The sequence below is a fragment of the Hemicordylus capensis genome, chromosome 1 (assembly GCF_027244095.1).
Source record: "Hemicordylus capensis ecotype Gifberg chromosome 1, rHemCap1.1.pri, whole genome shotgun sequence".
Lineage (NCBI taxonomy): Eukaryota > Metazoa > Chordata > Lepidosauria > Squamata > Cordylidae > Hemicordylus > Hemicordylus capensis.
Window position 1 is genome coordinate 149,936,202 of NC_069657.1, and position 27,866 is coordinate 149,964,067.

General features: G+C 44.0%; 1 protein-coding gene across 2 annotated transcripts in view; it reads right to left on the reverse strand.

The window, feature by feature from the left end:
- Positions 1-27,866, reverse strand: part of PLCD4 (phospholipase C delta 4) — a 56,100-nt gene that overhangs the window by 25,452 nt on the left and 2,782 nt on the right. The window contains exons 2-6 of one of the 2 annotated variants that reach the window (XM_053286133.1): positions 9,264-9,293; positions 6,158-6,222; positions 4,702-4,860; positions 2,359-2,587; positions 681-810 (exon numbers count right to left, since the gene is read on the reverse strand). In XM_053286133.1, the coding sequence (XP_053142108.1) occupies positions 681-810; positions 2,359-2,587; positions 4,702-4,860; positions 6,158-6,188 (549 nt within the window). In that variant the 5' untranslated portion in view covers positions 6,189-6,222; positions 9,264-9,293. Of the gene's footprint in view, positions 1-680; positions 811-2,358; positions 2,588-4,701; positions 4,861-6,157; positions 6,223-9,263; positions 9,294-27,866 lie in introns of those variants that run through there. The other variant, XM_053286132.1, reaches the window with a different exon arrangement.

The following is a 27,866-nucleotide window of genomic DNA, read 5'->3' on the forward strand; positions in this document are numbered from 1 at the left end:
GTACCTAAGAGGCAAAGGAAAATCCCTACTTCGACTAGAATATAGACTCAGATTTTAAAAGACTCCCAGATACATTTTTAGCGTCACTTTGAAAATGCCCTGAAATATAGCAGAGATTAAACAAACAGAAAAGAAGCCTCTCATCACAACATAGCCATAATTGCTCACCATCCCACATCTGGGATGAGGGTGAAGGACTTCCAGTGTTTTGAGCTCCAAGATTTTTTACTTGAAGAAATTAAACACTGTATGAATTTAATTTCACAGGAGTGCAGCAAAACCCAGAGACCTGTCCCTTGAAGAAAGCTCTCCCTTGCGATGTTTCCCACCCACCAAATACAAAGCACAATTGTTTGGGAGCAATCCTGGCCTTCAAATTTGGTGACCCAAAGCCCCCAAAATGTATAAAGTCCACACAACTGAGTTTGAACAGACAACACATTTGGAAGGGTAAGGAGCCCCAGCCAGGCAAGTGGTACTTTGGTGTAGAGATCTGGGACTGGAAAGCAGATAAAACAGCCAAGCTTAGGGATGCAGACTGTAAGCAGGGAATAACAGAAGTTGTCAGATCTGTGCTAGGGTGTGGGACTTCTGGGTAGCAACGTGGTGGTGCTGCCTTTCACAAAGACCCTTCTGTAGAACTCCACTCCATAGTTCCTCCACTCCCACACACAAGCTACCTGGAAGAGTCGCAAGGCGTGATACTCGTTCATATCCACGTTCATCATCCTAAGCAAGTGTTGCACTTCCTTGAAGTTCATGCGCCCATCCTTGTTCTTATCTGCTTTCTGGAACCAGTCACAAATCCATGTGCAGCCCAAGATGTGGGTCAAGGAAAATAGACTCATACAGGATGAGCATAGCTATGTTTTCAGTACAGAAACTAAGCTGGCCTTCATGCACAAGTACTACACCGTAATGCTGAGCCAAATTGCTTTGGAACACCAGTGGACATGAGCTCCTTGCAACTGTCATTCCTAGTATCAGACACCCATTGCCAGCTGCATCTTAAGAAATAAAACATGGACCTAGTTTGCTGTATGGGTTGAATCTGTACAAGACTAGCCTTCAACCAAGAGACACAACTTTGCAGGAAAAGGTGTGTTCCTGTCTCCCATAACTTCTAAGTTAATATGAAAGGTCAAGTTCCCTAGAGCTATGCAGAATTAATATCAGCAGGTTTGTGTTACTTAAAAGTGATGTTACAAAATTGAAAGAGGCCAGAATGGATGTAGAATGGAATGATGGGAGGAATGGGAAATTTACAGGTGAAACTCGGAAAATTAGAATATCGTGCAAAAGTCCATTAATTTCAGTAATGCAAATTAAAAGGTGAAACTGATATATGAGACAGACGCATTACATGCAAAGCGAGATAAGTCAAGCCTTAATTTGTTATAATTGTGATGATCATGGCGTACAGCTCATGAAAACCCCAAATCCACAATCTCAGAAAATTAGAATATTACATGGAACCAAGAAGACAAGGATTGAAGAACAGAACAATATCGGACCTCTGAAAAGTATACAGTATACTGTGCTTGATTGGCCAGCAAACTCGCCTGACCTGACCCCATAGAAAATCTATGGGGCATTGCCAAGAGAAGGATGAGAGACATGAGACCAAACAATGCAGAATTGCTGAAGGCCGCTAATGAAGCATCCTGGTCTTCCATAATACCTCATCAGTGCCACAGGCTGATAGCATCCATGCCACGCCACATTGAGGCAGTAATTGCTGCAAAAGGGGCCCAAACCAAGTACTGAATACATATGCATGCTTATACTTTTCAGAGGTCCGATATTGTTCTATTCTTCAATCCTTGTCTTCTTGGCTCCATGTAATATTCTAATTTTCTGAGATTGTGGATTTGGGGTTTTCATGAGCTGTACACCATAATCATCACAATTATAACAAATTAAGGCTTGACTTATCTCGCTTTGCATGTAATGCGTCTGTCTCATATATCAGTTTCACCTTTTAATTTGCATTACTGAAATTAATGGACTTTTGCACGATATTCTAATTTTCCGAGTTTCACCTGTAAGTAAGATATCGCTTGGTTGGTGGAGGAATCATGACAGAAGCAATAGATGGATAGCAGAGAGAACAGAGAAAAGAACTATCTAAGTGAGGACAACTGACGCTGTGAAGAGTGAGGAGGGGAAGATGTAAAGACAACTGGGAGGTAACAGCATAGTTGATATGAAGATCTGTGGCATTTGAGAATGCTGGGACATATATTCAATATGCCTCCAACATTAGGACCAAAACCAAGTTGAGCTCTTGAGATGAACATTCCATTCTTTGGAAGAAGTGCATTGAAATGGACAGTGGGCAATTCAATGTAAGGATATTGATCTATTTTCTCCCTCTGATCCATGTTAGTGACAACCTCCACAAGACGCCGCAAGCCTTGGATCCAACACTGAGCTTCTTCAGCTGAGCCAGCAATTAGGTCCAGGTTACTACGGCGCCCATAGAAGACAACGGTGAAACAGCACTCAGGTGGGAACTCCTCTGCTAGGCTCTGCAGCACCTCTGACTGGTGTCCCTCACGCACAGTCTCCACATCACTCACCGAGACTGCAAGATGGGGAACCAGGAAAGGTCAGCCTTCGTTACATGGGCCAAGCTTATGTTACAAAACTATGCACTTGCTCTTCAGGCTGGACACGACGGTGAGCAGCTGTATTTACCTATTCACTTGTCCATTAATGTATTCCTCTATTTAGCTGATTGTCGGTCCACCCATTCTTTCTAGACTACCCTGTAACACAGGAACAGCGGGATACATTCTGTGCAGTCTCCCAGCAGTGATAATGACCTGCCAGGGCTGCTGCCCAACTTCACAGGCAACCCCAATGATGTAGTGATAGGGCCGCTGTGGGACGCTGTCTTTCCAGAAGTTTTGGTCCCATAGAACAGGAGCACAGAGGAACAAAGGCAATACAGTACCTTTAATTGAACAATGTTGTTTTATTAGACAATATGTGACTAAAACAGAGGAATAGAGGTACATTTAGCATAAACAGCTGGTAGAATCCTTGAAACTACCCGAAAGCAAAACATTTTGACAGGGTGCCAGTCGCTTAGGGAAACTGCAACAGGTTTCCAGAGAAATTCCAGAAGGAAATAATTGTCTCTGCAGGGTGCTTTCCAGATTACACCCTACAACAGGGGTAAAATGCTTTGGTTGGCAGGATTGTATTGAAAATGATCCCCAGAATCTCAAAATCCTACAATAGGAAAATACAGCTACTTTTTTGGTGACACACATGTAAAGTTGTAGCACTATATCGCAAAGATAAAATCTGAAGTAAGTCATTGGAAATGTGAACAGCATCTTGTTGTCAGTGCAGGGACTGCGGTGTCACAACAGAGGAAGAAGGGAAGAGCACCTAGAGCACCTTTCTTATGAGGCAAGGCTACAATACCTTTACTTCTAATTTACTTTAGAAAAAAGATGACTGTGGGGAGACATGATAGAGGTCTATAAAATAATGCATGGAATGGAGAAAGTAGACAGAGAGAAATTCTTCTCCCTCTGACATAAGAGGTCATTCCATGAAATTGATTGCCGGGAAATTTAGGACCAGCAAACGGAAGTACTTTTTCACACAACACATAATCAACTTGTGGAATTCAGCCAACAACCTGGATGGCTTTAAGAGGGGTTTGGATAACTTTATGGAGGAGAGTTCTATCAACAGCTACTAGTCGGAGGGCTATAGGTCACCTTCAGCCTCAGAGGCAGGATTCCTCTGAGTACCAGTTGCAGGGGAGTAACAGCAGGAGGGAGGGCATGCCCTCAACTCCTGGCTGTGGCTTCCAGCGGCATCTGGTGGGCCACTGTGTGGACTAGATGGGCCTTGGGCCTGATCCAGCAGGGCTGTTCTTATGTTCACACTTAGCAGATCCATAGTGACACTGTTGTAGGGTTTAATCTGGAAAGCGCCTAGGTGACATTTAGAATGAATGGAAGCATCCAGTGAAAGCACAAGGTCCAAGTCCAAATTCAGGCTAGGGCTTCACAAATTCTCTTGCATCTCCGTGACAAAGGGGTTTGAACCTAAGTAGGTCTTCACTTAGGGCTGACTCAAGACATGTTGATGCCTCTGAGGCAGAAAATCCAAACTGCAACCTCCCTAAAGTGATTGATAATCACAGTTTTTAAATACCTGGCATTTGGATGCCCTAAACCTGCCACCTGAGATAACCACCCCACTCTAGCTTCTTTCACCATGAAAAATTAGGCTCAGTAGACCTTGGGGTTCATACACAGCTTGTGCCTTCATCATCCAGATGCCCCTTATAGGAACCTATAGCTCAGAACATAAGATGCACAAGTGCAGATACTGTGCACACAAATGCATATGCCACACACTAGGCAAAACTGCTTATATCTTCTAGTGTGAGTTTGCTGCTGCAGCTTCAGAGCTATGCCATCCAGCATTTCTATCCAGTTGGGTCATCTCCTGCTCTAGAATCGTGACACTCTGCATTCTGGCCCCTACCAACGATTAGCAGTGCCACACCTTTGTTCAACAGGTATAAGTTTATGCAACCTGAAGAAAGGTCAACACGCTTGAAAAGATTCACATACTGTACTAAATGCTTGTTTGAAAGTGCAAACACACAGACAGCATTACACAGGAACCAGCCTTATTGTCAACAGCACAGAGGAAGGAGTCACTCACAGGCAGATTTGGCTTTGCCGGACATCTTTGATTTGTACCAGACAGTCATGCAGTCATCCTGCAACATGTAGTAGCGTTGTTTCTTCCAGTTCTTGGACTTCACCTTGCGCATCATTGTCCCCTGCTGCATCTTTCCTAGGTTCTCATCCAGCTGAACACCTGAGCAAGGGAGAAAGGGGCAGGCATTTCAAATCAGGCCAACATCTACTCATGATGGAACATACAATGTGCCATTTAGGTCTGTGTTTAGGATCCAAATAAGGAACTCAGAGATAGATGCTCAACCTAGTGAAGTGGGATCTTGGGGTCATGCTACATGTTCCATTGAATATGTCATATGGCCCTACATTACTACTACCACCCCCCACCACCACCTTACTCAATTAGTAGCTGTGACAGGGGGAATCTGGATTGGGACCTCAGTGTTTATGGAGTGGGTATTGAACGCTTTCCTAACATATTGTGGTCCTGGTGAAAATCATGCCCTTGAAGGTGCTTTTAGCCCTAGAGGAGAAGTTTCTGCCTTCCTTGTCCTGAACCTGCCTCCCATGGCTGCTGTTTGAGTAAACAACACAGAGCCCAAGTATCATATGCTTATGCAATGCAACGTGTGGTTTGACCCTCCCACAGAAGACCAAAATGGCCTTTGACCCCCATTGGGTCAAAATGGTTTGACCCTCCAACACAGGCCTGCACAACATAAGGCCCGGGAGCTGGATTCGGCCTGCGGGGACTGTTTGACTGGCCCTCAGGTATCCTGCAGCAACACAGGAGCTGGGAACTGCCTTATAGCACCATCCTATGCATGTTTTCTCAGAAATATGCTCCATGGTATGCCCAGTGAGGCTTACTCCTATATAAGCATGCCTAGGATTGCAGCCTGAAAGCAAGGGCAATTTAGGGAGAGGAGAGGACTTGACATTTGTTTGGGGTTGGCATGTACTCCAAGGGCCCCACTGATTGAGTAGGGACAGGACCTATTTTCTGGCCACTATCCTTGGTTAAAACTATGAGTCCATTGATAGGGGGAATAGATCCACAAGTAACTAATAATATTTTTAATTTTAATGTAATAATGTGCTAAAAATTGACCACCGCTCCTGCACGCCAAGTTGTTGATGATTCCAGCCCACTAGGGCATTTGAGTTGTGTAGCCCTGCTCCAACAGAAGACCAAAATGGAAACATTATGATGGAATCTAAATGAAATATTCATCCCATGCAGTTCTTATGTTCAAATTCCATTTTGCTTCCAGTAACCGTCACTGCAAACACCCTTCTTTGCTGGTTTCTCTCTCAGGCTCAGAGGGAGAGGGTGAGCAGCTGCTGCTGCTGGTAGCTGTAACCAGAAAAGAGGCTCCCTGTAGGAGGGCCCAGGGACAGTGTCTTGCCCAAGGGCATCTTAAAACCCAGAGCTGGCACTGTGTGGCTCCCTGGAGGTTTCAGCAAGTACTCACGGGTGCTGTAGGGAAGTATTTGTGTGGCCATGGTTCTTCTTTCCCTGCACTGGCACAAGTATCACCTACAATATGAAAGAGTAGAAAATGCTGAAATAAAAAGCAGTTTGGGACAACAGAGAGCTGCATTTAATTCTCTATGTCTGAAGATATTTTTTTTAAGGGATACTTATGCTTTTTATTTAAAATAATGGCTACAGAAGTTCAGTCTTCATTTAGCCATATTGGTTCAATTTCCCCCTTCCTCCCCAGCTCAGTGGGGAGTTATTCACACATGGCTTTATGCCACAGCGTATACAAGAAGCAAATCTACTTCACAGGAGACTCAAGGCAGTTTAATTTGGGAGATTAGATGGGCAGTTCACATAGCTGTGGGCTCCTCCCCGCACTCCCTGCGATCTTTCTCCTATGTGCTTTCCCACTGCTTGCTCCTGCTTTTTCCTCCAACCAATCATATCCCAGGAGGAGGTGCAAGACGCCTCCCTTCACTATTTCCTTTTTGTTTGTTTGAAAGCCAGCCGGATTTCTGCAAAAGTCACAAGTCAAAACAACAGAACGCTTAACCCCAACCTGCAGCCTCCTTTGTTAAGCTTCCAAATATCTGTATATCCAAACATCTGTATATGTAAGCTGTGTTCCTCTGGTGACCAAGCTTGAAAGCATAGGAAGACACACATTTTGCTTGTGCTTCGGTTTAACTCAGGAATTTCTCCCTCCCTCACCCTCCCCTTCTGGACTCCCTTCACAGAATTGCTTCAATCTGCCACACACACACACACCCGCCCCCAGCGCTTTAAATTGCAAATCACTCAAAGAATACAACAGATTGAGCTGCCAAACTCTCCTTTGCTGACACTTGGTGTTATGGAAGTCCACCCAGCAAACATTTTTTTTTTTTTTAAAAACCCACGAAAATGCAAATAAGCCAAATTATTAGCAATGGCCCCTCTGCACATTAAAGAAAAACATCAGGCAGGCATTTCAAAAGTTGTGGAAATACAGGATTTTAAAAAGCTGGACATACTTCGGGCTAAGCCAGAAAGCGCAGCCTCGCTTCATGTCTGTACTGGTCCCTGATAGCCCGCAGGGACTTCGGGGTAAATCCAGATAATATGTGGACTGGCACACTCCAATCCAGACTGGATTCATAATAAAAGCCCTATCTGTAAAGCCTCTGGTAAAGTCCTGTCCATGCATAGTACATAGAAGAGTATCTCAGTTTCAGCTTTTGGCATCTCCAGAGGCAAGGATCACAGGCAGCAGTGCTGAGAAAGACACCTTCCAGAAATGATAGGAGAGCTGCTGCTAGTCAGAGTAGAAAATACTGGTCTCTTTGGTTCAGTGTGGTATGTTTTAAAATAAGGCCGCACCTTTTACATCATCCTTAAGTGAACCCTACGTCTTGTTCTAAGCAGCACCAAACATACTACTGGCAAACTTATTATCTACCACACATAAGAGTCCTGTGATGTAGCCATAAGTTTCAGTCTACAATTCTGGAATCAATGATCTTAAGGCATGTAAAATGGTGACCAAAATACTTAATTAAGAAGTTAATGTTGCACAACATTAAGACAGATAGAGAATGGTCTGTATAAAAAATTTCTGAGATGCGGGATATCAAGATAATGTGCCTCCCAGGTGCCTTTTATCTTGCTTAAATTATGATAGAAAATCCTTTAAAATTTTATTAGCTACAATGAAAGTGGAAGAACCACACAGGAGGGAATCAGGAATTGGAACCAACCAACTATGTGTTTCCTTGTTTATATTTATTTATTTATTTATTTATTTATTAAATTTATATCCCACCCAAACATACATCTCTGGACGGCTAACAATTAAAACATATATAAAAATTAAAACAATGCAACATATAACTCACATATAAAAATTAAAAACAATACAATAATTTAAAAACCATAAAATTAACACAGTATTTTTAATTTAAAAATATCACCACAGGAGCACAATAAGTATCATGGATCTGTTGATTTGACAATGACAGATCATCATCTATATTAACTCTTTTCAATGAAAAGGTTTTCAAAGTGGTTTATATAGAACAACAAGAAGAAGATGGTCCCCTGTTCAGAAAGAGCTCACAATCTTTTAAAAAAACAAACCATTCCGGAACCACAAGGTAGACAGCAGCTACAGCCCCTGGAGGGATGCTGTGCCCGGCCTGATTCAATAGTTCTCCTCTTGTTAATTATAAAGACAATCGCCACTCTGACAGTTGTTTGTCTTTCACCAGTTAACAGCCAACGAAAATTAATTTCAGTGGGGGAGTTAAGTAAGTGCTTAACTTTAAGTGAGGCTGTGATCAGCAGCATGTTTTATCAGCTCTGGCTGATTCGCCAGTTGCCCCCTCCTGGAAAAGAGGGACCTGTACCCTGTGTGGTGCATGCTATCTCTTGGACCACTGTAGTGGGCTCTTTGTGGAGCTGATTTGGAAGGCTGTTTGGAAACTGCTGCAACCAGAACAGCATACTTCTAATATGCAACCAGATTAATATACGGTACATCGAGCTACTCATCTGTTCTTTGTGAACTCCAATTAGTTTCTCAGCTAAATTCAAGATGCTGGTCACTTTTAAAACCCTCCGTGTTTTGCACTCAGAATAGCGGAGGTGGCACCTCTTTCCATATGTTTTCCCCCACCCCTGAGGTCTAAAGCTGAGAATCTTTTGGTGATCATCCCACTGTCTGTTAGGCAAGTGGCCATCACTGAATGAGTCTTTTTGGCAATGACGCCTAAGCCTCAGAATCAGTGTCTCAGCACAGTAAGAGCTCCAAGAGCTTTTCCTTTTTAAGCAAACGGGTAATCCCTTCCTTTTCAGACAGGCTTTTCCTGATCAGCTTTATTTTGTTTTTCTTCTAGCTCTTGATTTGATCTTGTCCCACTCTTCTGTTTTAGTGGTGCTTTATTTATTATCTTATCTGTACTATGAATTTCAAGTGTACTCCACTTTGGGAATCGATATATTGAAAAGCAGATTAAAAATAGCCTAAATAAATAAAATATTCATTTTTCCCCTCATGGAAGTAGACAGGACAATTTATGTATTTTTATTCAACTATGGTAATAATGCATGGATCTTACCTGTTTTAAGGACTTAGGGTAAAATCCAATCTAAGGAGAAATATAGAATTGTCACTATTGGCATATTTTTCCATTTTATAAACACTTATGCAGAAGCCTAAAGAGGAAACGCAGCAATTTTGGTGCACATACAATACAGTAGGGCACTCTTGATCAGTTTTAACCATTGCAATGGGATGTAGTGAAAAAGATGGTCTCCAAGGATTTTTATTTAGTACATCTTTATTCCACCCTTCCGCCAAATAACTCAGGGAGGCATACTTCTGTCCTTGCAAAAACCCTGTGAGATAAGTTAGCCTAACAGTTCGTTATTGGACCAAGGTTGCCCAGTGAGCTTTGTGGATGAGCAGGAATTTGAACCCTTGCCTTTCCCATCTAAACCCAACACTCTAACAATTACACCACACTTGCTCTGTGCGTGTGTCTGAGAGAGTAAAAACAAATGCAAAAGGCAGCTCCAGTGGTGTTGTGCAAAAGCACACTTGCATAACTACTTAAAACCACGCAAGGCACTTGTGTTGTGTTCCCTCCATTGTTTCCAACATATAAATATAATGTGGGCTGCAGATGCTGACAGTGCATTTTGCAGCCTGTTGGCCAGCAACCTTTGTCAGTTTAAGGAATAGTACAGGAGTCTTTTAACGATTTGGGATAAATCTAAAGGGAAAGATGGGATTGTCATCTTTGGCATAATTTTCTATACATCCTTTCTATACATCCTTTAATGCTATTAAACACTGAAAAGGTTACTTTCAGTTTAGGAATGATATAACTACTCAGTATACAAAAATATGATATTATCTATCATGTAGGCATTGTTCTGGGGCAGCAACATATCACACCCCCATGAACCCAGTTCCTTTTTTTATCATTATGGGAGTTGAAGCTCAATGCTCATCTTACTTATTGACAGCAAGGCGAGAGAGAAGTAGGGCACAGCAAGGGGAGGGAGAAGTAGGGCACTCCATATGCCGAAAGAAATCTGACACTTGATGCTGACCTCTCTTCAAAACCCTAACTTCCCTCCTCCTAATGGAGTTTCGAGTTTGTGTCTGCTCTGAAATGGGCTCTTAGGCCATGGGAGGGTACAGGGGCAACAAAAGTGCGAGTGTGCATTTAATGGAATGATGCTGGGAAGAGGTGCTAGCATCAAGGACATACAGTCTTTTCTTTCTGCGTGGGGTGGGGGAGAGGGGAACGTAGAACGTTGTCATGTCTCACAAGCGATTATAATCTCTGCACAGAAGCTCATTCTCTCTCACTGCAAAGCCAGCGTGACCCAAGGAGACCGTTATCCTAGAGAGAAAGGGCAGAAAAGGACTTGAACCTTGCCTTGCACAAGCCCTTGAACATGAGATCTCTGTTCAATGTGACAGCTGTAAGCTACAGCTGACCTTAGAATAGCTAGAGCAAAGTAACATAGAGCATGTCAGGCAACAAATTAGGTATGTTTCTCTTTTACGGCAAAGGGCACCCTGAGCAGCCTGACCAGTAGAACTACAGTAGATTGAATCAAAGTTGGTTTCTCTGGCAGTTTCCCGGCCTTATGCACATTAGAGTGTGTCTTCACCACTATTTGGAATCATTTGCAATCATTTGCATGGCACTTTTGATATGCCAAGTATGTAGCTCTCTCCTCCTTAGGAAAGTCTTGCAGCAGAGCCTAATCACATAAGATGTAAATCTAAAACTGCATCCTTCCTACCGACTGGAATAACTGTCCTTTTAATCAAATATTTCATCCAGGGTGCTTTCCAGATTGGACGCTACAACAGTGTCACTATGTGTCCATTAAGTGTGCTTCCAAAGTACCTGTGTTTTGACATCACAGTCCCTGTGCTGTCAGCAAGGTACCGTTCACATTTCCGATGCCTTCTTTTGGATTTTATTGCTGCGTTACATATAACGTCGCATATGCAGCACAAATAGCTGTATTTTCTCATTGTGTCCTTTCGTGCAACTAGAAAAGACTGCTCCCCCTGCTGGTGGCTTTGTGCAACAACCTTTAATTGCGTTTTCAGTTTGCTCCTGCCAAGCCGAAGCATTTTACAGCTGTTGTAGCCTGTATTCTGGAAAGTGCCCAGGAGAGCCAATATGGGGCAGTGATTGGAGTATTGGATTCAGTCCAGGAAACTGTGGATTGAAATCCTTGTTCAGCCGTGAAACTTCATGGGTGACCTTTGGCCAGTCACCAGGTGTGATGGAATGACACTGGAGGGGCTAATGCTCTGTACTTTTATGCAAATGTGTTTGGAACCTTGCTGAGCTGTCAGTCAAAATAATTTGTTGGTGGTAGTTAGAGTGTAAAAAAAAGTCCGTTGAGAGTTAGTTGGCAGTTTGGGACAGTCTCAAATAGGAGGTGGTCTGTGACATTATGCCAAATGAGAGGTAAACGTGCCAGAGGTTTGAATTTGTGATCGTCCTGCAGTAGTACTTTTATAATCCCTTATCTTTGGGGAGTGTCCTTCCCACCAAAGAGGATGGTGGGGGGTACTTGTTACATTTTGATAAGCCACTTCCAATTAGAAGATACTACCCATCTTAATTAGAAAGACCTCATTATATAATATAATTAAAATTATTGCCTTGAATGCAAAATTCTAAATTGTTGAAGTTACAGAAATTAAGAATTGCTGGCTGTTGCTGAGTTTGCAGAAACATGTTCAGGTTATATGATCTCACTTGTCAGTTGACTATGACCAAATAGCCAACTCTTAGCCAACTCTCAGCCATCTGTGTTCTTGTGGGTTTTCCCATTAGAAAATTAGCTAGTTACAGCACCTGATTACCATAAATGATCTATAACCATCTAAATCCATATACCTGACTCCACAGCTAAGCTAACTTCCCTGTTTTTTGAAAAAAGCCAGCAAAACTCTCATCATAATTGTTGCGAGGTAATCCTAATCCTCGCAGAAAGCAAGAAAGATCTAGAATGGTTAATTTTAAAAATTAAAGAAGAAAGTGAAAAATGTGGATTGCACCTTAATATCAAGAAAACAAAGATATTGACGACTGCAGAGACTGCACAAGTCAGAGTGAAGATCAATAATGAGATAATTGAGGTAGTAAAGGAATTTATTTTTCTTGGCTCTAAAATTGATCAATGTGGTGACTGTAGCCCTGAGATCAGGAGGCGTATAGCATTTGGAAGAACCGCAATGATCAACATAAGTAAAATTTGGAAGAGAAAAGATATTAGTCTCCTAACCAAATACAGATTAGTTAATGCAATAATATTTCCAATAGCCACATATGGCTGTGAAACTTGGACTTTGAAGAAGGCAGATAGGAGAAGGATGGAGGCTTTCGAGATGTGGTGTTGGAGGTGACAGTTGCGTATCCCATGGACAGTGAGAATTATGAATAAGGAAGTTTTAGATTGAGATAAACCAATAATATCGCTAGAAGCTAAGATTACCAAACAAAGACTGACATATTTTGGTCATGTCATGCGAGCTGATTCACTTGAAAAGACAATTATGCTAGGAATGATCAGCAGGAGAAGGAGACGGGGACGGCCTTGTACTCGGTGGCTGGATATTATAAAAAATGACACTGGAATGACCATGGCGGAAATAAAGGAAGCTGTACAAGAGAGGACAGCATGGAGTGCATTGATCCATAGAGTGACTGAGAGTCGGACACGACTGAACGGATAGAGAGAGAATCGTAAATGGGAAACAGCATATGTATTTTTAGTACCTTCCAAAGCATGAAGCCATGGTTACATGACCCAACCACCGCTCCATTTTCACTCCAAAACCTGAATTTCAACCCTTGGTTTGTAGTGAGTTTCACTGCTGAAACCTGAGGTTAAAAGTTAGTATTGTGTCTGAATTCTGCTGCCACTATAAGCTGGGTTTTGTGTGCAAGCCCCTCCCGGCACCATAGAGAGGCCAACTCAGAGCAGCCCAGAAATGAGTCAGTTCTAGGATGGCTGCGTTTCTTGCTGGCAGCCTCTCGGAGCTGAAGCCCCATCCTCTACCGTCCCCTTGCTCTTCCTGCTGCTGCTTGGCAACAGGGATGCCATGTCCCTGCAGTTCCTGCATTTAAAGGGACGGAACAGCATTAGGGAAAGCACACTTTAAATAAAAAGGAGAATAGACACACGTGCAAGGAGCCCTTTCATTGACCTAACACCTGATCTAGCCTCATTCCTGGGGCTCTCAGATCTTAACGGCGGAGTGTGGTTTAAGAACATAAGAACAGCGCTGCTGGATCAGGTCCAAGGCCCATCTAGTCCAGCTTCCTGTTTCACAAAGTGGCCCACCAGATGCCGCTGGAAGCCACAGGCAGGAGTTGAGGGCAGCCCTCTCTCCTGCTGTTACTCCCCTGCAACTGGTACTCAGAGGCATCCTGCCTTTGAGGCTGGAGGTGACCCACAGCCCTCCAACTGGTAGCCACTGATAGACTTCTTCTCCATGAAGTTATCCAAACCCCTCTTAAAGCTATCCAGGTTGTTGACTGTCACCACATCCTGTGGCAGAGAGTTCCACAAGTGGATCACACCTTGTGTGAAAAAGTACTTCCATTTGTTGGTCCTAGACCTCCTGGCAATCCATTTCATGGAGTGACCCCTGGTTCTAGCGTTGTGTGAGAGGGAAAAGAATTTCTCTCTCTCCACTTTCTCCACACCATGCATGATTTTATAGACCTCTATCATGTCTCCCCGCAGTCTTTTTTTTCTAAACTAAAAAGCCCCAGGTGTTGTATCCTTGCCTCATAAGAAAGGTGCTCTAGGCCCCTGATCATCTTGGTTGCCCTCTTCTGCACCTTTTCCAGTTCTACAATGTCCTTTTTAAGATGTGGTGACCAGAATTGTACTCAGTACTCCAGGTGTGGCCACACTATAGTTTTGTATAAGGGCATTATAATATTAGCTGTTTTATTTTCAATCCCCTTCCTTATGATCCCTAACATGGAATTTGCCTTTGTCACAGCTGCCACACATTGAGTCAACACTTTCAACAAGCTGTCCACCACGACCCCCAGATCCCTCTCCTGGTCAGTCACCGACAGTTCAGATCCCATCAGCGTATTCTTGAAGTTGGTGTTTTTCGTCCCAATGTGCATCACCTTACACTTGTCAACACTGAACCACATTTGTCACTTTGTTGCCCACTCCCCCAGTCTGGAGAGATCCTTTTGGAGCTCCTCACAATCCATTTTGGATTTCACTACCCGGAGGAGTTTGTATCATCTGCAAATTTGGCCACCTTGCTGCTTACCCCTGCTTCTAGATCATTTATGAATAAATTAAAAAGCACCGGTTCCAGTACAGATCCCTGGGGGACCCCACTTCTTACTTCCCTCCATTGTGAAAACTCTCCATTTATACCTACCCTCTGTTTCCTGTCTTTCAACCAGTTAGCAATCCACCTATGTACTTGTCCCCTTAACCCATGACCGCTAAGTTTCCTCAGGAGTCTTTGATGAGGAACTTTGTCAAAAGCTTTTTGGAAGTCCAGGTATACTATGTCAACTGGATCACCTTGATCCACACACTTATTGACACTCTCAAAGAACTCCAAAAGGTTGGTGAGGCAAGATTTACCTTTGTGGAAGCCATGCTGGCTCACTCCCAGCAGGGCCTGTTCTTCTAGGTGCTTTACAATTTTATCCTTGAGGATGCTTTCCATCAATTTGCCTGGAACGGATGTTAAGCTAACTGGTCTATAATTTCCCGGATCGCCCCTGGATCCCTTTTTGAAAATCGGTGTTACATTTGCTACTCTCCAGTCCTCTGGTACAGAGCCCGATTGCAGGGATAAGTTATATATTTTAGCAAGGAGGTCGGCAATTTCACATTTGAGTTCTTTGAGGACTCTTGGATGGATGCCATCCAGCCCTGGTGATTTGTTAGTTTTCAGTTTTTCCAGACAGTTTAGAACATCATCTCTTGTCACTTCTATCTGACTCAGCTCTCTAGCCTCCACCCCTAAAAAGCCTGGTTCAGGAACAGGTATATGCTCAGTATCCTCTGCCATGAAGACAGATGCAAAGAACTCATTCAACTTCTCTGCAACCTCCATATCCACCTTAATAATCCCTTTCACTCCCTCATTGTCTAATGATCCAACCGCCTCCCTGACAGGTTTCCTGCTTCTGATGTACTTAAAGAAGTTTTTGTTATTCCCCTTGATACTTTTGGCTAAATGTTCCTCAAACTCTCTTTTTGCCTCCCTTATTGTCACTTTGCATTTCTTTTGCCAGAGTTTGTGTTCCTTTCTGTTCTATTCATTTGGACAGGCCTTCCAATTTCGGAAGGACGTCTTCTTCCCTTTTATGGCTTCCTTGATGGTACCCGTTAGCCATGCTGGCATCTTCCTGGACTTAGTGGTACCTTTCCTCCTTTTGGGTATACAATCTAACTGGGCTTCTAGTATTGTGGTTTTGAGTAAACTCCATGCACTCTGGAGCGAAGTGACTCTCCTGATTTTCCCTTTCAGCTTTCTTTTCACCATACTCCTCATTTTGGATAAGTTTCCTCTTCTGAAATTCAAACTATCTGTGTTAGACGTCTTTGGTAATTCTCTCCCCGCATGTATGCTGAATGTGATGGCACTATGGTCACTGTTCCCTAAAGGGTCAATGATACTGACATCATGCACCAGGTCCTGGGTGCCACTCAGAATTAGGTCCAAGGTCGCCTTCTCTCTGGTTGATTCCAAGACCAACTGTTCTAGGGCACAGTCATTTAGCGTATCTAGATATTTTACCTCTTTGTCCTGACCTGACTGTGAATTTACCCAGTCTATGTGTGGGTAATTGAAGTCACCCATAATTACAGCCCTGCCTCTCCTTGCCGCCTCCCTGATTTCCTCCTGCAACTCCAAGTCACTGTCGGCATTTAGATCCGGAGGGTGATAGCACGTCCCCAGTAGCACGTTCCCTTTCAGGCCTTGCATTGTCACCCACATGGTTTCTGTGGAGGACTCCAGTCCACCTAGGTTTTCTAGCTTGTTAGATTCTATCCCTTCTTTAACATACAGTGCTACCCCTCCTCCAAGGCACCCCTCCCTGTCCTTTCTATAGAGTTTATACCCAGGGATAACAGTGTCCCACTGGTTCTCACTATTCCACCATGTTTCTGTTATGCCCACTATGTCTATTTCTGTGTTAGGAACCAAGCACTCCAGCTCACCCATCTTGGTTTCTTTGGCATTAATATATACAAACATGTGGGGTGGGGGGAAACCAGACCAAAGGACATAGCTGAGAATCCTGGGGTAAGACCCTGGTTGCCAGACCACAAAAGGGCCAGGCCTACTGATCTGGTACTCCAGGAACAGATCTTGTTGACTTCCTAGGAGGGAATACGTATATTAAGCAGGCAAAGGATCCTGGGGATTAGTTCACTGTAACCAAGGGTGCCACCAGGCTTGCAGACCTGGGCAAAGCAATGAGAAAGACCCAACAGATTCTCATCCTTATGCTGGCTTGCTGGTCGGGGATTAACCTTAGCATGAGAGGGCCAGTCCACTGGATAAAATAGAAACACTAATGTGCTCCAGCTCGCCATTTGACTGCACTCTCATGAGGCAAGCCTTCCAACAATAGGGGGTTCTGCTTTTGTGGGGCTCCCACCCAGCACCACCGCTTTACAATAGAAATCATACTCTACACCTTCCCTCTTCCACCCAACCCTTCCAGACTTAAAAGTGGTCCAGGCCACTTTGGGTGTTCAAGCTGTTCCAGGTTGGGTAGGCAGAGAAGGAGAGATCAAGAATGAATCCCATGTCACAGGCTAATCAGTACCCCTGCTTGGCTCTCTGGGATGTCACACCAGTGGATTTGAATGGTCCCTGGCAAGCCAGGTAATCATGAGCAGCAAAACTGAGCATGGAGATGTGTTGCGGAGAGACAAGACTCTTAAGGGGCATTTATAGTCTCAGTTCCTGGCAGTCATCAGGACCAGGTTGGATGTTGCTGGGGGACCCTTCCCAGGGCTTTGCTGGAACTGTCAACCGGCCAGGCAATAAAAGCCCTCCAGCTCACATGCATGTCTCTATGGCCAGGCATTCTCATCAGAGTGGTCTCCTCCAGGGCAGGATTTCTCTTCATCACATAATAGGAATCTCTTATGTGACTTAATTGCTGCCTTACTGTGGCAGCCCAAAAACCTATAGACCTGCAACTTCCTGGCTTTTATTTTACTGGTTTATAGTTGCTCCTGGAAGTATATTTCTGATTATCTGTATTTGGATTCTAATCATATTCTTGTGTATTTATTTTATATGGTATCATTTTATTGCATATCAGTTCCTACTACTTCTAATGATGCCTTTTATGATTTTATATGTTTCCTTTTAGACAGTAATAGATACATTTTAAATCCTTTATTGTTATATGCATGCAGTGTAATATCTATTGCTACTTGGACTTAGTGCATTCTTATGCCTTTTTAACATGTCTCTTTTCAGCATAGTTATATTCTATATTTTAAATCATTTTATGGTAGTAATGTTTTAGAGTATAATATCTATTTCTACTTTGTTTTTTGTAATAATAACCCCCTTTACTCTATGCTGGTCTGTGATCGTAATAAAGATTGATTTGATTTATGTGATTTAATCCTGCTCTAGATGGACAGTTCTTTTCTTGAGGTTTGGCTGAGACCAAGCATACTTGCACCCAGGGGGAGGGGCTGGGTCCCCCTTTCCCTACCAACTTGTGCAAAAAATAGAACAATAACAAAAATTGAAAGGGCAAATCCTAAGTAATCTCAGCCTATTCCTAACAGTCTTATCCTGTCCACCCATACATAAGCACTCATGCACAGGATAGAGATGGGGCTCTAGAGGGAGGAGAAAAATAGAAGTCCGTGGAGAAATGGGGAGTGGGGCATATGGCATATTTGCTGGAGTATATGCTGGTGTGGGTGTGTCACAAATCGCCATTGCTGGTTAAAAAACCAAACTCATTCTGCAAACATGTGAGGAAAAGTAGAGCGGTCATTTGTGCAATGTATCTTTGTACAAGTGGGAAAAGAGAGGCCCAACCCTTTCTTCCCAGTCTCAAATTAACCACAGCTTTGTCTGCTTGAGGTTTCACGCTATGTCCAGACAGGGCCAAAGAATAAGAGCCTGAAATAAAGGCTGGGTTTCTGTGGAAGTTCCTGGTTTGGACTTTCAGTTAAAGCTTAAAGAGTACCTTGCAACAAAATGACTGTAACCTTGTAACATCAAGTATAATACCCTACAGCCTTCTGGAGACAAACAAAACCTCAGAACATAAGAACAGCCCTGCTGGATCAGGCCCAAAGCCTATCTTATCCACTATCCTGTTTCACAGAGTGGCCCACCAGATGCCCCTGAGAAGCCCACAGGCAAGAGCTGACAGCATGCCCTCTATCCTGCTGTTGCTCCCCTGAAATTGGTATTTAGAGGCGTCATGCCTTGTAGGCTGGAGGCGGCTGGCCTATAGCCCTCAAACTAGTAGCCACTGATAGACTTGTCCTCCATGAAATTATCTAAACCCTTCTTAAAGCCATCCAAGCTAGTGGCTGTCACCACATCTTATGGCAAAGAATTACATAGGTTAATTATGTGTTATGTGAAAAAGTACTTCCTTTTGTTGGTCCTAAATTTCTTGGCAATCAGTTTCATGGGATGACTCCTGCTTCTGGTGTTATGAAAGAGGGAGGAAAATTTCTCTCTCTTCATACCATGCATAACTTTATAGACCTCTATGATGTCACACCTCAGTTGTCTTTTCTCTAAACTAAAAAGCCCCAGGTATTTCAGCCTTATCTCGTAAAGAAGGTGCTCTACCCTGTTTCCCCGAAAGTAAGACCTAGCAGTAATTTCTGATGTACCGCTAATTGCCCTAGTGCATTTTTGGGGCTAAAATTAATATAAGACACTGTCTTATTTTCAGGGAAACACGGCCCCTGATCATCTTGGTTGTCCTCCCCTGCACCTTCTTCAGTTCTATAATGTCCTTTTTTTAGATATGGTGACCAAAACTGTATACAGTACTCCAATTGTGGTCACACCATAGATTTTTATAAGGGCATTATGATAGTAGCAGTTTTATTTTCCATCCTCTTCCTAACGATACCAAGCATGGAACTGGCCTTTTTCACTGAACAGATCCCTGGGGGACCCCACTTCTTCCTTCCCTCCTTTGTGAAAACTGTCCATATACCTACCCTCAGTTTCCTGTCCTTCAACCAGTTACCAGTCCACACATGAACCCATCTCCTTATCCCATGACTGTTAAGTTTTCTCAAGAGTCTTTGATGAGGAACTTTGTCAAATGATTTTGAAAGTCCAAGTATCAACTGGATCACCTTTAACCACATGCCTGTTGACACTCTGAAAGAACTCCAGAAGGTTGGTGAAGCAAGATTTACCTTTGCAGAAGCCATGCTGGTTCTCATTCCGGAAGGCCTGTTCTTTTATATGCTTAACAATTTTATCCTTGAGAATGGATGAAATCAATTTGCCCAGCACAGACATTAAGCTAACTGGCCTGTAATTTTCCTTTTTGAAAATCAGAGTTACATTGGCTACTTTTCATTCCTCTGGTACAGAGCCTGATTGTAGGAATAAGTTACATATCTTTTTCAAGGAGGTTGGCAATTTCACATGTGAGTTCTTTAAGGATTCTTGGATAGATGCCTTCTGGCTGTGGCTATTTGTTAATTTTTAATTTTTCCAGAAAGTTTAGAATGTCTGTTAGGAACATCTGTTAGAAATAAATTTTATTGTTTGTTATTCTTGAACCTCTGGTCTGTGTAAGTTCTGTCACTTCCCTACTCACACTACACTAAGCTACATTCACAACATAGTGAGAGACTGAAAGGAGTCTTAAGTATTAAGGAGGCTTCATAGTTTATTTTTTCCTGGTGGCAGTGGAAAACTTCAATGAAGCCTAAGACTTCACATATACACTGATGGCATCTGAGCTGTTCAGAGGCAGAGCCACCATTGGGCGAACAGGTTCAAAGAACCCAGGCTGTCACCAATCAGGGGCCACGAGCGTGTCCCCAGACATGCCCCCTGCGTCTGACGTAAGACACAAGGGCATTATTTTGGTCCCAAACGGGATCGCACAGCCTCATTTGGAGCCAAAATCTGCCTGCGCTGTGTTGGCAGCGTGACTTAAATGCAGGGAGAGCCACTCCTGGTCTTGCTGCCAACGCAGCAGGGTGGATCGATCTCCCTCCCAAATGGGGCAACGCGGCCCTGTTTAGGAGAGAGATCAGCCTGCGCTGCATTGGCAGCGTGGCAGGGAGAGTTGCTCCAGCCCATGCTGCCCAATGCAGCACGGGCTGATCTCCCTTCCAAATGGAGCGGCGCGGCCCCGTTTGGGAGGGAGACCACATCCCCCGCATCTGACATCAGACGTGGGGTGGGGCCAGGGGGCCACAGCGGCAGCCCCACATGGGCTGCCGCCAGCCTCCCTATGCTCCTGAAGCTGTTGGTGACTGACCATGAGAGAGAACTTGGGATCACGGTGGACAGCTCATTGAAAGTGTCGACTCAGTGCGCGGCAGCTGTGAAAAAGGCAAATGCCATGCTAGGGATCACTAGGAAGACGACTGAAAATAAAACAGCTAGTTTTATAATGCCTTTATACAAATCTATGGTGCGGCCACATTTGGAGTAATGTGTTCAGTTCTGGTCACCATATCTTAAGAAGGACATTGCAGAACAGGGAAAGGTGCAGAAAAGGGCAACCAAGATGATCAGGAGCCTGGATCACCTTCCTTATGAGGCTAGGCTACAGCAACTAGGGCTCTTTAGTTTTGAAAAGGGGTGACTAGGGGGAGACATGATCGAGGCATATAAAATTATGCATAGAATAAAGAGATTGGACAGAGAGAATTTTTTCTCCCTCTCCCATGAAACTGAAGGTGGGAAATTTAGAACTGACAAGAGGAAGTGCTTTTTCACACTGAACATAATTAACCTATGGAAATTTCTGCGACAGGATGTGGTGATGGCCACTAGCTTGGATGGCTTTAAAATGGCCTTAGACAAAGTCATGGAGAACAGGTCTATCAATGGCTACAAGTCTGGTGGCTATAGGCCACCTCCAGCCTCAGATGCATGATGCCACTAAATACCAGTTGCAGGGGAGCAACCACTGGAGAGGGGGCAAGTCCTCTCCACCCTCTGCCTTTGGGCTTCTCGGAGGCAATTGGTGAGCCACTCTGTGAAACAGGTGCTTTACTAGATGGGCCTTGAGCCTAATCCAGCCGAGCTGTTCTTATGTTGTTATTCCACAGTTTCAGTGTTTCCCTTAGCAAGGTGATGTATGCACCAAGCCTATTGACCCAGCGGCGGCTAGGCGGGCTAACCACCACTAAACCACCAGGCTCACCCGTGAGCCCAGCATTTCTCATGACTGCTCGAAAGCAGGCTGGGCTCCCTCGCTTAGCCTGCTTTCGAGCGGTCGTGAGAATAGCCCTTTTGGCTATAATCCAGCAAGTAATATTGGCTGCTTGAATCCTCTTGAATCTAAGCAACTTACATGCAGCCTCTATACCACTGTCTGGATCTTGCCCCTGCGTAAGCTGTATGGTCATTAAAAGCAACATTTATTTATTTATTTATTTATATACTGCCCCATACCAAAAATTCCCTTGGTGGGGACACACATACATACATCCAGTGTTATTTCAGTCTGAGTCCCCTGCTAGAGTGATAGGAAGCACACAGGAGAGAGCTCTTTTACATTTAGCAGCAGAGAAAGGACTCTCCTTGTTATTTGACAGAGCTGCACCTGCAAAAATGCTCTCTTTTACACAGCTGTCAAAAGGTACAGGAGCTCTGTCTTTCCATTGCATCTGACCACCCTAGCAGCACTGAAGAATATGAAGCTGAGCCAGGCAAACCAGTCTATTCCTGTACAATTTAGTCCAACCTTATTTAGGCATCTCTAGACACGAGAATATGAGCAGACAATGGATTTTCAGCCTTTTTCATGTACCAACAAACATTAATCATATATCTGCGTTTGGTTCTTTCATCCTCTTAAGTTCTGTGGACACCCTCCATTTTCCTCACCTTTAGGCCTCTCAGCTAGGGCTGTGCACAGATCCACATATCAGATCCAGTCCAATCTGGTTCAAGAGATTGCAGTATTGCATTGTTTTTCCAATACAAATGGCAGCCCTGTTTGAATCAGTCCAATATGCTGTATTGGGATGATGCATCATCCTATAGGAAATAGTGGCCCATTGGAAACCATGCTAAATCACTATTAGGGTTGATGGCAGATTCTGGTTTGGGATTGATACCACCACAATTACATGTAGAGAAAAGCAGGGGTTTGGAGAAGCATGAGCACACACACACACACCCTTTCCACATTTCTCCTTTGCTTATCAGGGATGCATAACTTCAGCCCTCCAGCTGAACGACAGCTCCCATTATTCCCAGCTATGGGAATGCCCAAAGAATGCAGGATGGAGTCCCTCAGGGCGCCATATTGCCCAGAGATGAAAGTTTGGGGCGGTATACAAATTTAATAAAATAAAATAAAATAAATACTATCTCCAGTACTTTTTAACATCTACCTGAAGTCTCTGGGAGAGATAATCAGGGAGTTATTTGCACTTGGCTTTAGGCTTCGGGGTAAATGTTGAGCGAAGCCACTTCAAACTAAACTCATGGCATTGAGGAAAGCAGCCCCCCTCTGCTCTTGGGTTTCTTTGGAAATAAGTCCACATGCAGGCATCAGTGTTTTCCTTCTAGCCAATGGGAAGGTGGGAGAGAGAGAGCTCCCTACAGAGATAGATCTGCAATTGTAAAGAGAGCATGCCTCTTATCATGCTAATGATTCTACATTAGTGCCTCTATCTGTTTGCTCTGGTGTTTTCAAAAATAATAGCTCAAAACCAGCATTTTAAAAATCTGGAAATACCTCAAGATAAGCTAGAATTCACAAGACAATGTCCGACTTGTGTGTTGAGAATCTCGACAAGTCTTGGGGGTAAGTTTGGCTGGTGTGTGAATGCACACACTCTCTCCCAAAGGAGATTTGGGGCAGAAGCCCTATGTGTAAAGCCTGCAGGAGAGTTGGTACAGGGTATTATCAGTATGTTCCATGTCAACATCATCAGGCGAAGGCATACCCTCCCTAAATGTCTGCCTGGAGGCAATGATGGGCTGGATGAGGGATAACAAACTGAGAATGAATCCAAATAAGATGGAGGTACCATCACCTCATACTGCACGGGAGATGGCAATGGTAAACCTCTCTTGGTAAACCAAAGACAACTACATGGCTGTATGGCCGCCAGGAGTCAACACCGACTCGACAGCACACTTTACTTATTGTGTGGGGTCAGAACTCAAAAGATGATTTTGATCTGCTGGTTCTGGACAGGGTCACACTTCACCAGAAGGAACAGGTACATAGTCAGGGAGTGCTTCTGGATCCAAATCTCTCCCTGGTGTCCCAGGCTGAGGTGGTGGCCAGAGGTGCTTTTTATCAGCTTTGGCTGATATGCTAGCTGTGTCCATTTCTTGAGATAAATTACCTCAGAACAGTGGTACATATGCTGGTAACCTCCGGACTTGCACGTAGTCCAGAAACTGCAGTTGGTACAAAATGCAGCACCCAGGTTGGTCTCTGGGTCATCTCAGAGAGACCATATCACTCCTATACTAAAAAACAAACAAACCCTACACTCGCTGCCAGTAAGATTCTGGGCAAAACATAAAGTGCTGGTTATAACCTCTAAAGCCCTAAACAGCTTAGGCCCTGAGTAGTTAAGGGAACATCTCCTTCATTATGAGCTCCATCGCCCATTGAGGTCATCCGGAGAGGTTTGTCTGCAATTGCCACCACCTCGTCTGGTGGCCACACAGAGAAAGACCTTTTCTGCTGCTGCCCCAAGACTCTGGAATGTGCTTCCTGCTGAAATAAGGGCCTCCTCATCTCTGACAACTTTTTAGAAGTCATTACATCTAATTTTTCCACCCAAGCTTTTTAACTTGATTGTGGTTTTAAATTGTTTTAGTCTTCATTTGTTTTCTGTTGTTGTAAACCACCCCAAGACAGAAGTTTGAGGCGGTCTACAAATTAGTCAGACAGGCCAATAGTCAGGCATGAAGGGAGTCCAACAACACCTGGAGGGCCAAGGTTGTGCAGCCCTGGCTTAGATACTTGCTTTGCTGAGATGCTTAGAGGCACTGGTAGCCCCTTCTGAAAGTCCTTTGGCCCCTAGTGTGCAGGCTGATACATGCTAGGGTATCTGAGGAGGAGACACTCCCCCTCCTCTTCACATTTCTGCTTTGCTTGGGTGCTTTGTATCTTTCAAACGTTCCTCCCAAGAATAATTAGCAAAAGGACAGAGTTTAGCATGAGAACGAACATATTTCTGGGAGAAATAATATAGTTCTCAGAAAGATTTTCTCCATCACTCCCCCCAATCACTACGAGTGTGATTAGAATGAAACAGAGACTTAGATGAACCATTTGTAGCATGCTGTCATCAGCTCCAAATCTAAGAACATAAGAACATCCCTGCTGGTTCAGGCTAAAGGTATATCTTGTCCAGCATCCTGTTGCATACAGTGGCCCTATCTTGGAGGTGCCAGGAACAGAACTTGGAACCTAGAGAACAACTATTACTACTGCTACTACTATGCAAATGCATGCAGATGCTCTTCCATCCCCTAAGGGAAGATCTTACAGCACCCACATGTATTCTCCCATCCAAATGTAAACCAGGATGGACCTTGCTTAGCAAAGGAGACAATTTATGCTTGCTACCACAAGACCAGCTCTCCTCCCCTCATCAGCATTTTCCATATGTGGAACATAACCAGATTCAAATATATACATATATAAGCTTTGAAACAAAACTACGGGGGGGGGGCTCCCAATCCTCTGATACCATCAGATATGATACGGAAAACATGGCCCAGTTTTGTATTGGGTGGGGCTCACTATTTAAAACAATACAATGCACACATCAGACAATATGGGCTGGATTGAACTGGAAACAATAATAAGTTGAGCAGAACCCTAGACAGAACCCTAGTCTCCCTTGGACTCTCCGCAACTCTGCCAATGCCACTCCATGATCTCCCACATATATTACCAGCCATCTCCTCCTAAGGCAGTTTCTGCTCACATTAATTTTATTTCGCATGCACTTGTCCTGCCAAAGGCTTCCGATCATCATGTGCCTTTGGTCCTTTCTGAGAACATTCACTCATGCTACTGCTTGCTGTCAGGCAGAGGCTGCTTTCCTACAAGGCAAATGCTGAGAGAAACAGCCACGTATTTCACACACATGCACACTTCAGGGCAAAACGTGATGGAAACAAGCTGAGGGGGCTAATGGGAGACTGAAGCATTTAAAGAGATCAAGGGCACAAAACCCAACGAGATGAATTCTGGAGGGCCAGGGAGTTTGCTCCCAGACTTGATGCCAACACAACCGGACTTCTGCATACAGCAGATTTGTTAGTGTACGTAAGGGTTTCCATTTTGATTCCCAGGGCTCTAGCATCGATGTATTTGAGGCAAGTGACACAAAGGCATAGCTGTTTTAATGGCTTATTGGCAAGTCTTACTCCCCAGAATTTCTCTGACCTTAGAATGACTCGCTGCATTGCCTTTATTTATCATTATTCATTCATTCATTCATTCTGTTTCTATACTGCCCTTCCAAAAATGGCTCAGGGAATTTTACACAGAGAAATAACAAATAATGTCCTTCATGTCCTTTGCTGGCTGGCCCTAGACAGAAAGCCAAGCTGACATAAGAGGCAGAGGCGTAACTAGGGAAAACGGCGCCCGGGGCAAGCACTGAAATGGCGCCCCCCCACCGTGCCCCCCGCCGCCCCCCCCCCAACATACTACATTATACTTAGGTTTTTCCTCACAAGCGCCCGCTGCCGCCGCCAAGCCAAGCTAATGACTGGCTGCCAGGTGCCAGCAAAGCAATGGGGGGGGGGGGGGCGCGCAGGAGGCGTGGAAGGGACCGCTCGTGGGGAAGGGGGCACCGACGCGCTCCCTTGACTGCTGCAGCGCTGCTGCACTGAGCAGGAAACATTTGTATTAACAAAAAAAATTAAGAAATGTTAAAAAATTTGGTCATGGTGGCGCCCCCCACGTGACCAGAAAAGATGGCGCCCGGGGCACGTGCCCCCCCTGCCCCCCCATAGTTACGCCTCTGATAAGAGGGCTGATAGATGTTTGTACCATCAGTTATTCATCTGTTCCACGGGTCCCTATTTACCAGGGCCTGTCCTGGTTACCATATTTACCTGGATAGAAGATGACTCTGAATTTAAGACAATCCCCTTACTACTACTTATATACTGCTTATCAAAAAAAGTTCCCAAAGTGGTTTATGCAGACAAATAATAATTAAGATAGTTCCCTGTGCCAAAAGGGCTCACAATCTAAAAGAAACACATGGCAGAAATCAGCAACAGCCACTGGAAGAATGCTGTGCTGGGGGTGAATTAGGCCAGTTGATCTCTCACTGCTAAATAGAAGAGAATCACCACTTTTAAAAGATGGTTCTTTGCATGGGTTAGAAACCCCTTAAAAATACAGGTTGTACCTGTACCTAAAAGGAGGAGGACTCTACATTTAAGACAACTCCCATAAAAAAAAATCTGGTTAAATACAGGTTGTACCTGTATTTAAGATGACTCTGAATTTAAGATAGCACCCCTCCCCCATTCTATCAAATAACTTAGAAAAAAACCTAGCATTGGCTTCAGGTAAAATACAGTATCTAGTATCTCCCCTGAATAAAACAGTGACTGACACAATGAGGAAAATTATTCAGAGTAGTCCCATTAAGATTAAAGGGACAGGTTGCTTTGTGTTAGAGGCTGCTATTTCAGGGATTATTCCAGTGAGACAATCTTTAAACTTGATTCTGTGAACAAGTCTAAAGAGATGCAGATCTGAAGATGCAAAGAGAGGTACAGAAAAGAATGGGGTCATCTCCTTTGTCTCTGTGATGAATTAGGAACTGGGAACCAAGAACCAACCTCAGGATCATGGGCTAATATTTCATTCCTCTGTGGTTTGTCAGAATAATTCAATCCCTGTAGAAGGGAGCAGCTACCCCTCCTCTCTTTGCCTACTCAGAAGGAAAGGGGGACCATCTTGGGAATTCTCCCTGGTAGGAGAAAACCTTTTTCATTATAGCAGAGTGCACAGAGGCACAACAGAGCGGAATTTAGTTAGACATGCGTGTATGCTGAGAGTAAAGTAACTTGGAGCCAGTTCACAGTTTCAAATCAATATAAATGGTATTTATTAAGAACTCCATTCTAGATAGGAAAGTGAGGAGTTAGGATCTCTAATCTAGCTAGCTAGCTGGATGCAGATGGATTCTGCATCTCTGCACACATGGTGCAGGGAGAGGAGCTTGCATATTGCATGGTAGAAGGAACAGGAAGAGAAGAACTAGAGAGAGGACTAGGAGAGGAGAGCTGGTCTTGTGGTAGTAGGCATGACTTGTCCCCATAGGTAAGCAGGGTCTGCCCTGGTTACATCTCAATGGGAGACTTGATGTGTGAGCACTGCAAGATATTCCCCTCAGGGGATGAAGCCGCTCTGGGAAGAGCAGAAGGTTTCAAGTTCCCTCCCTTGCTTCTCCAAAAT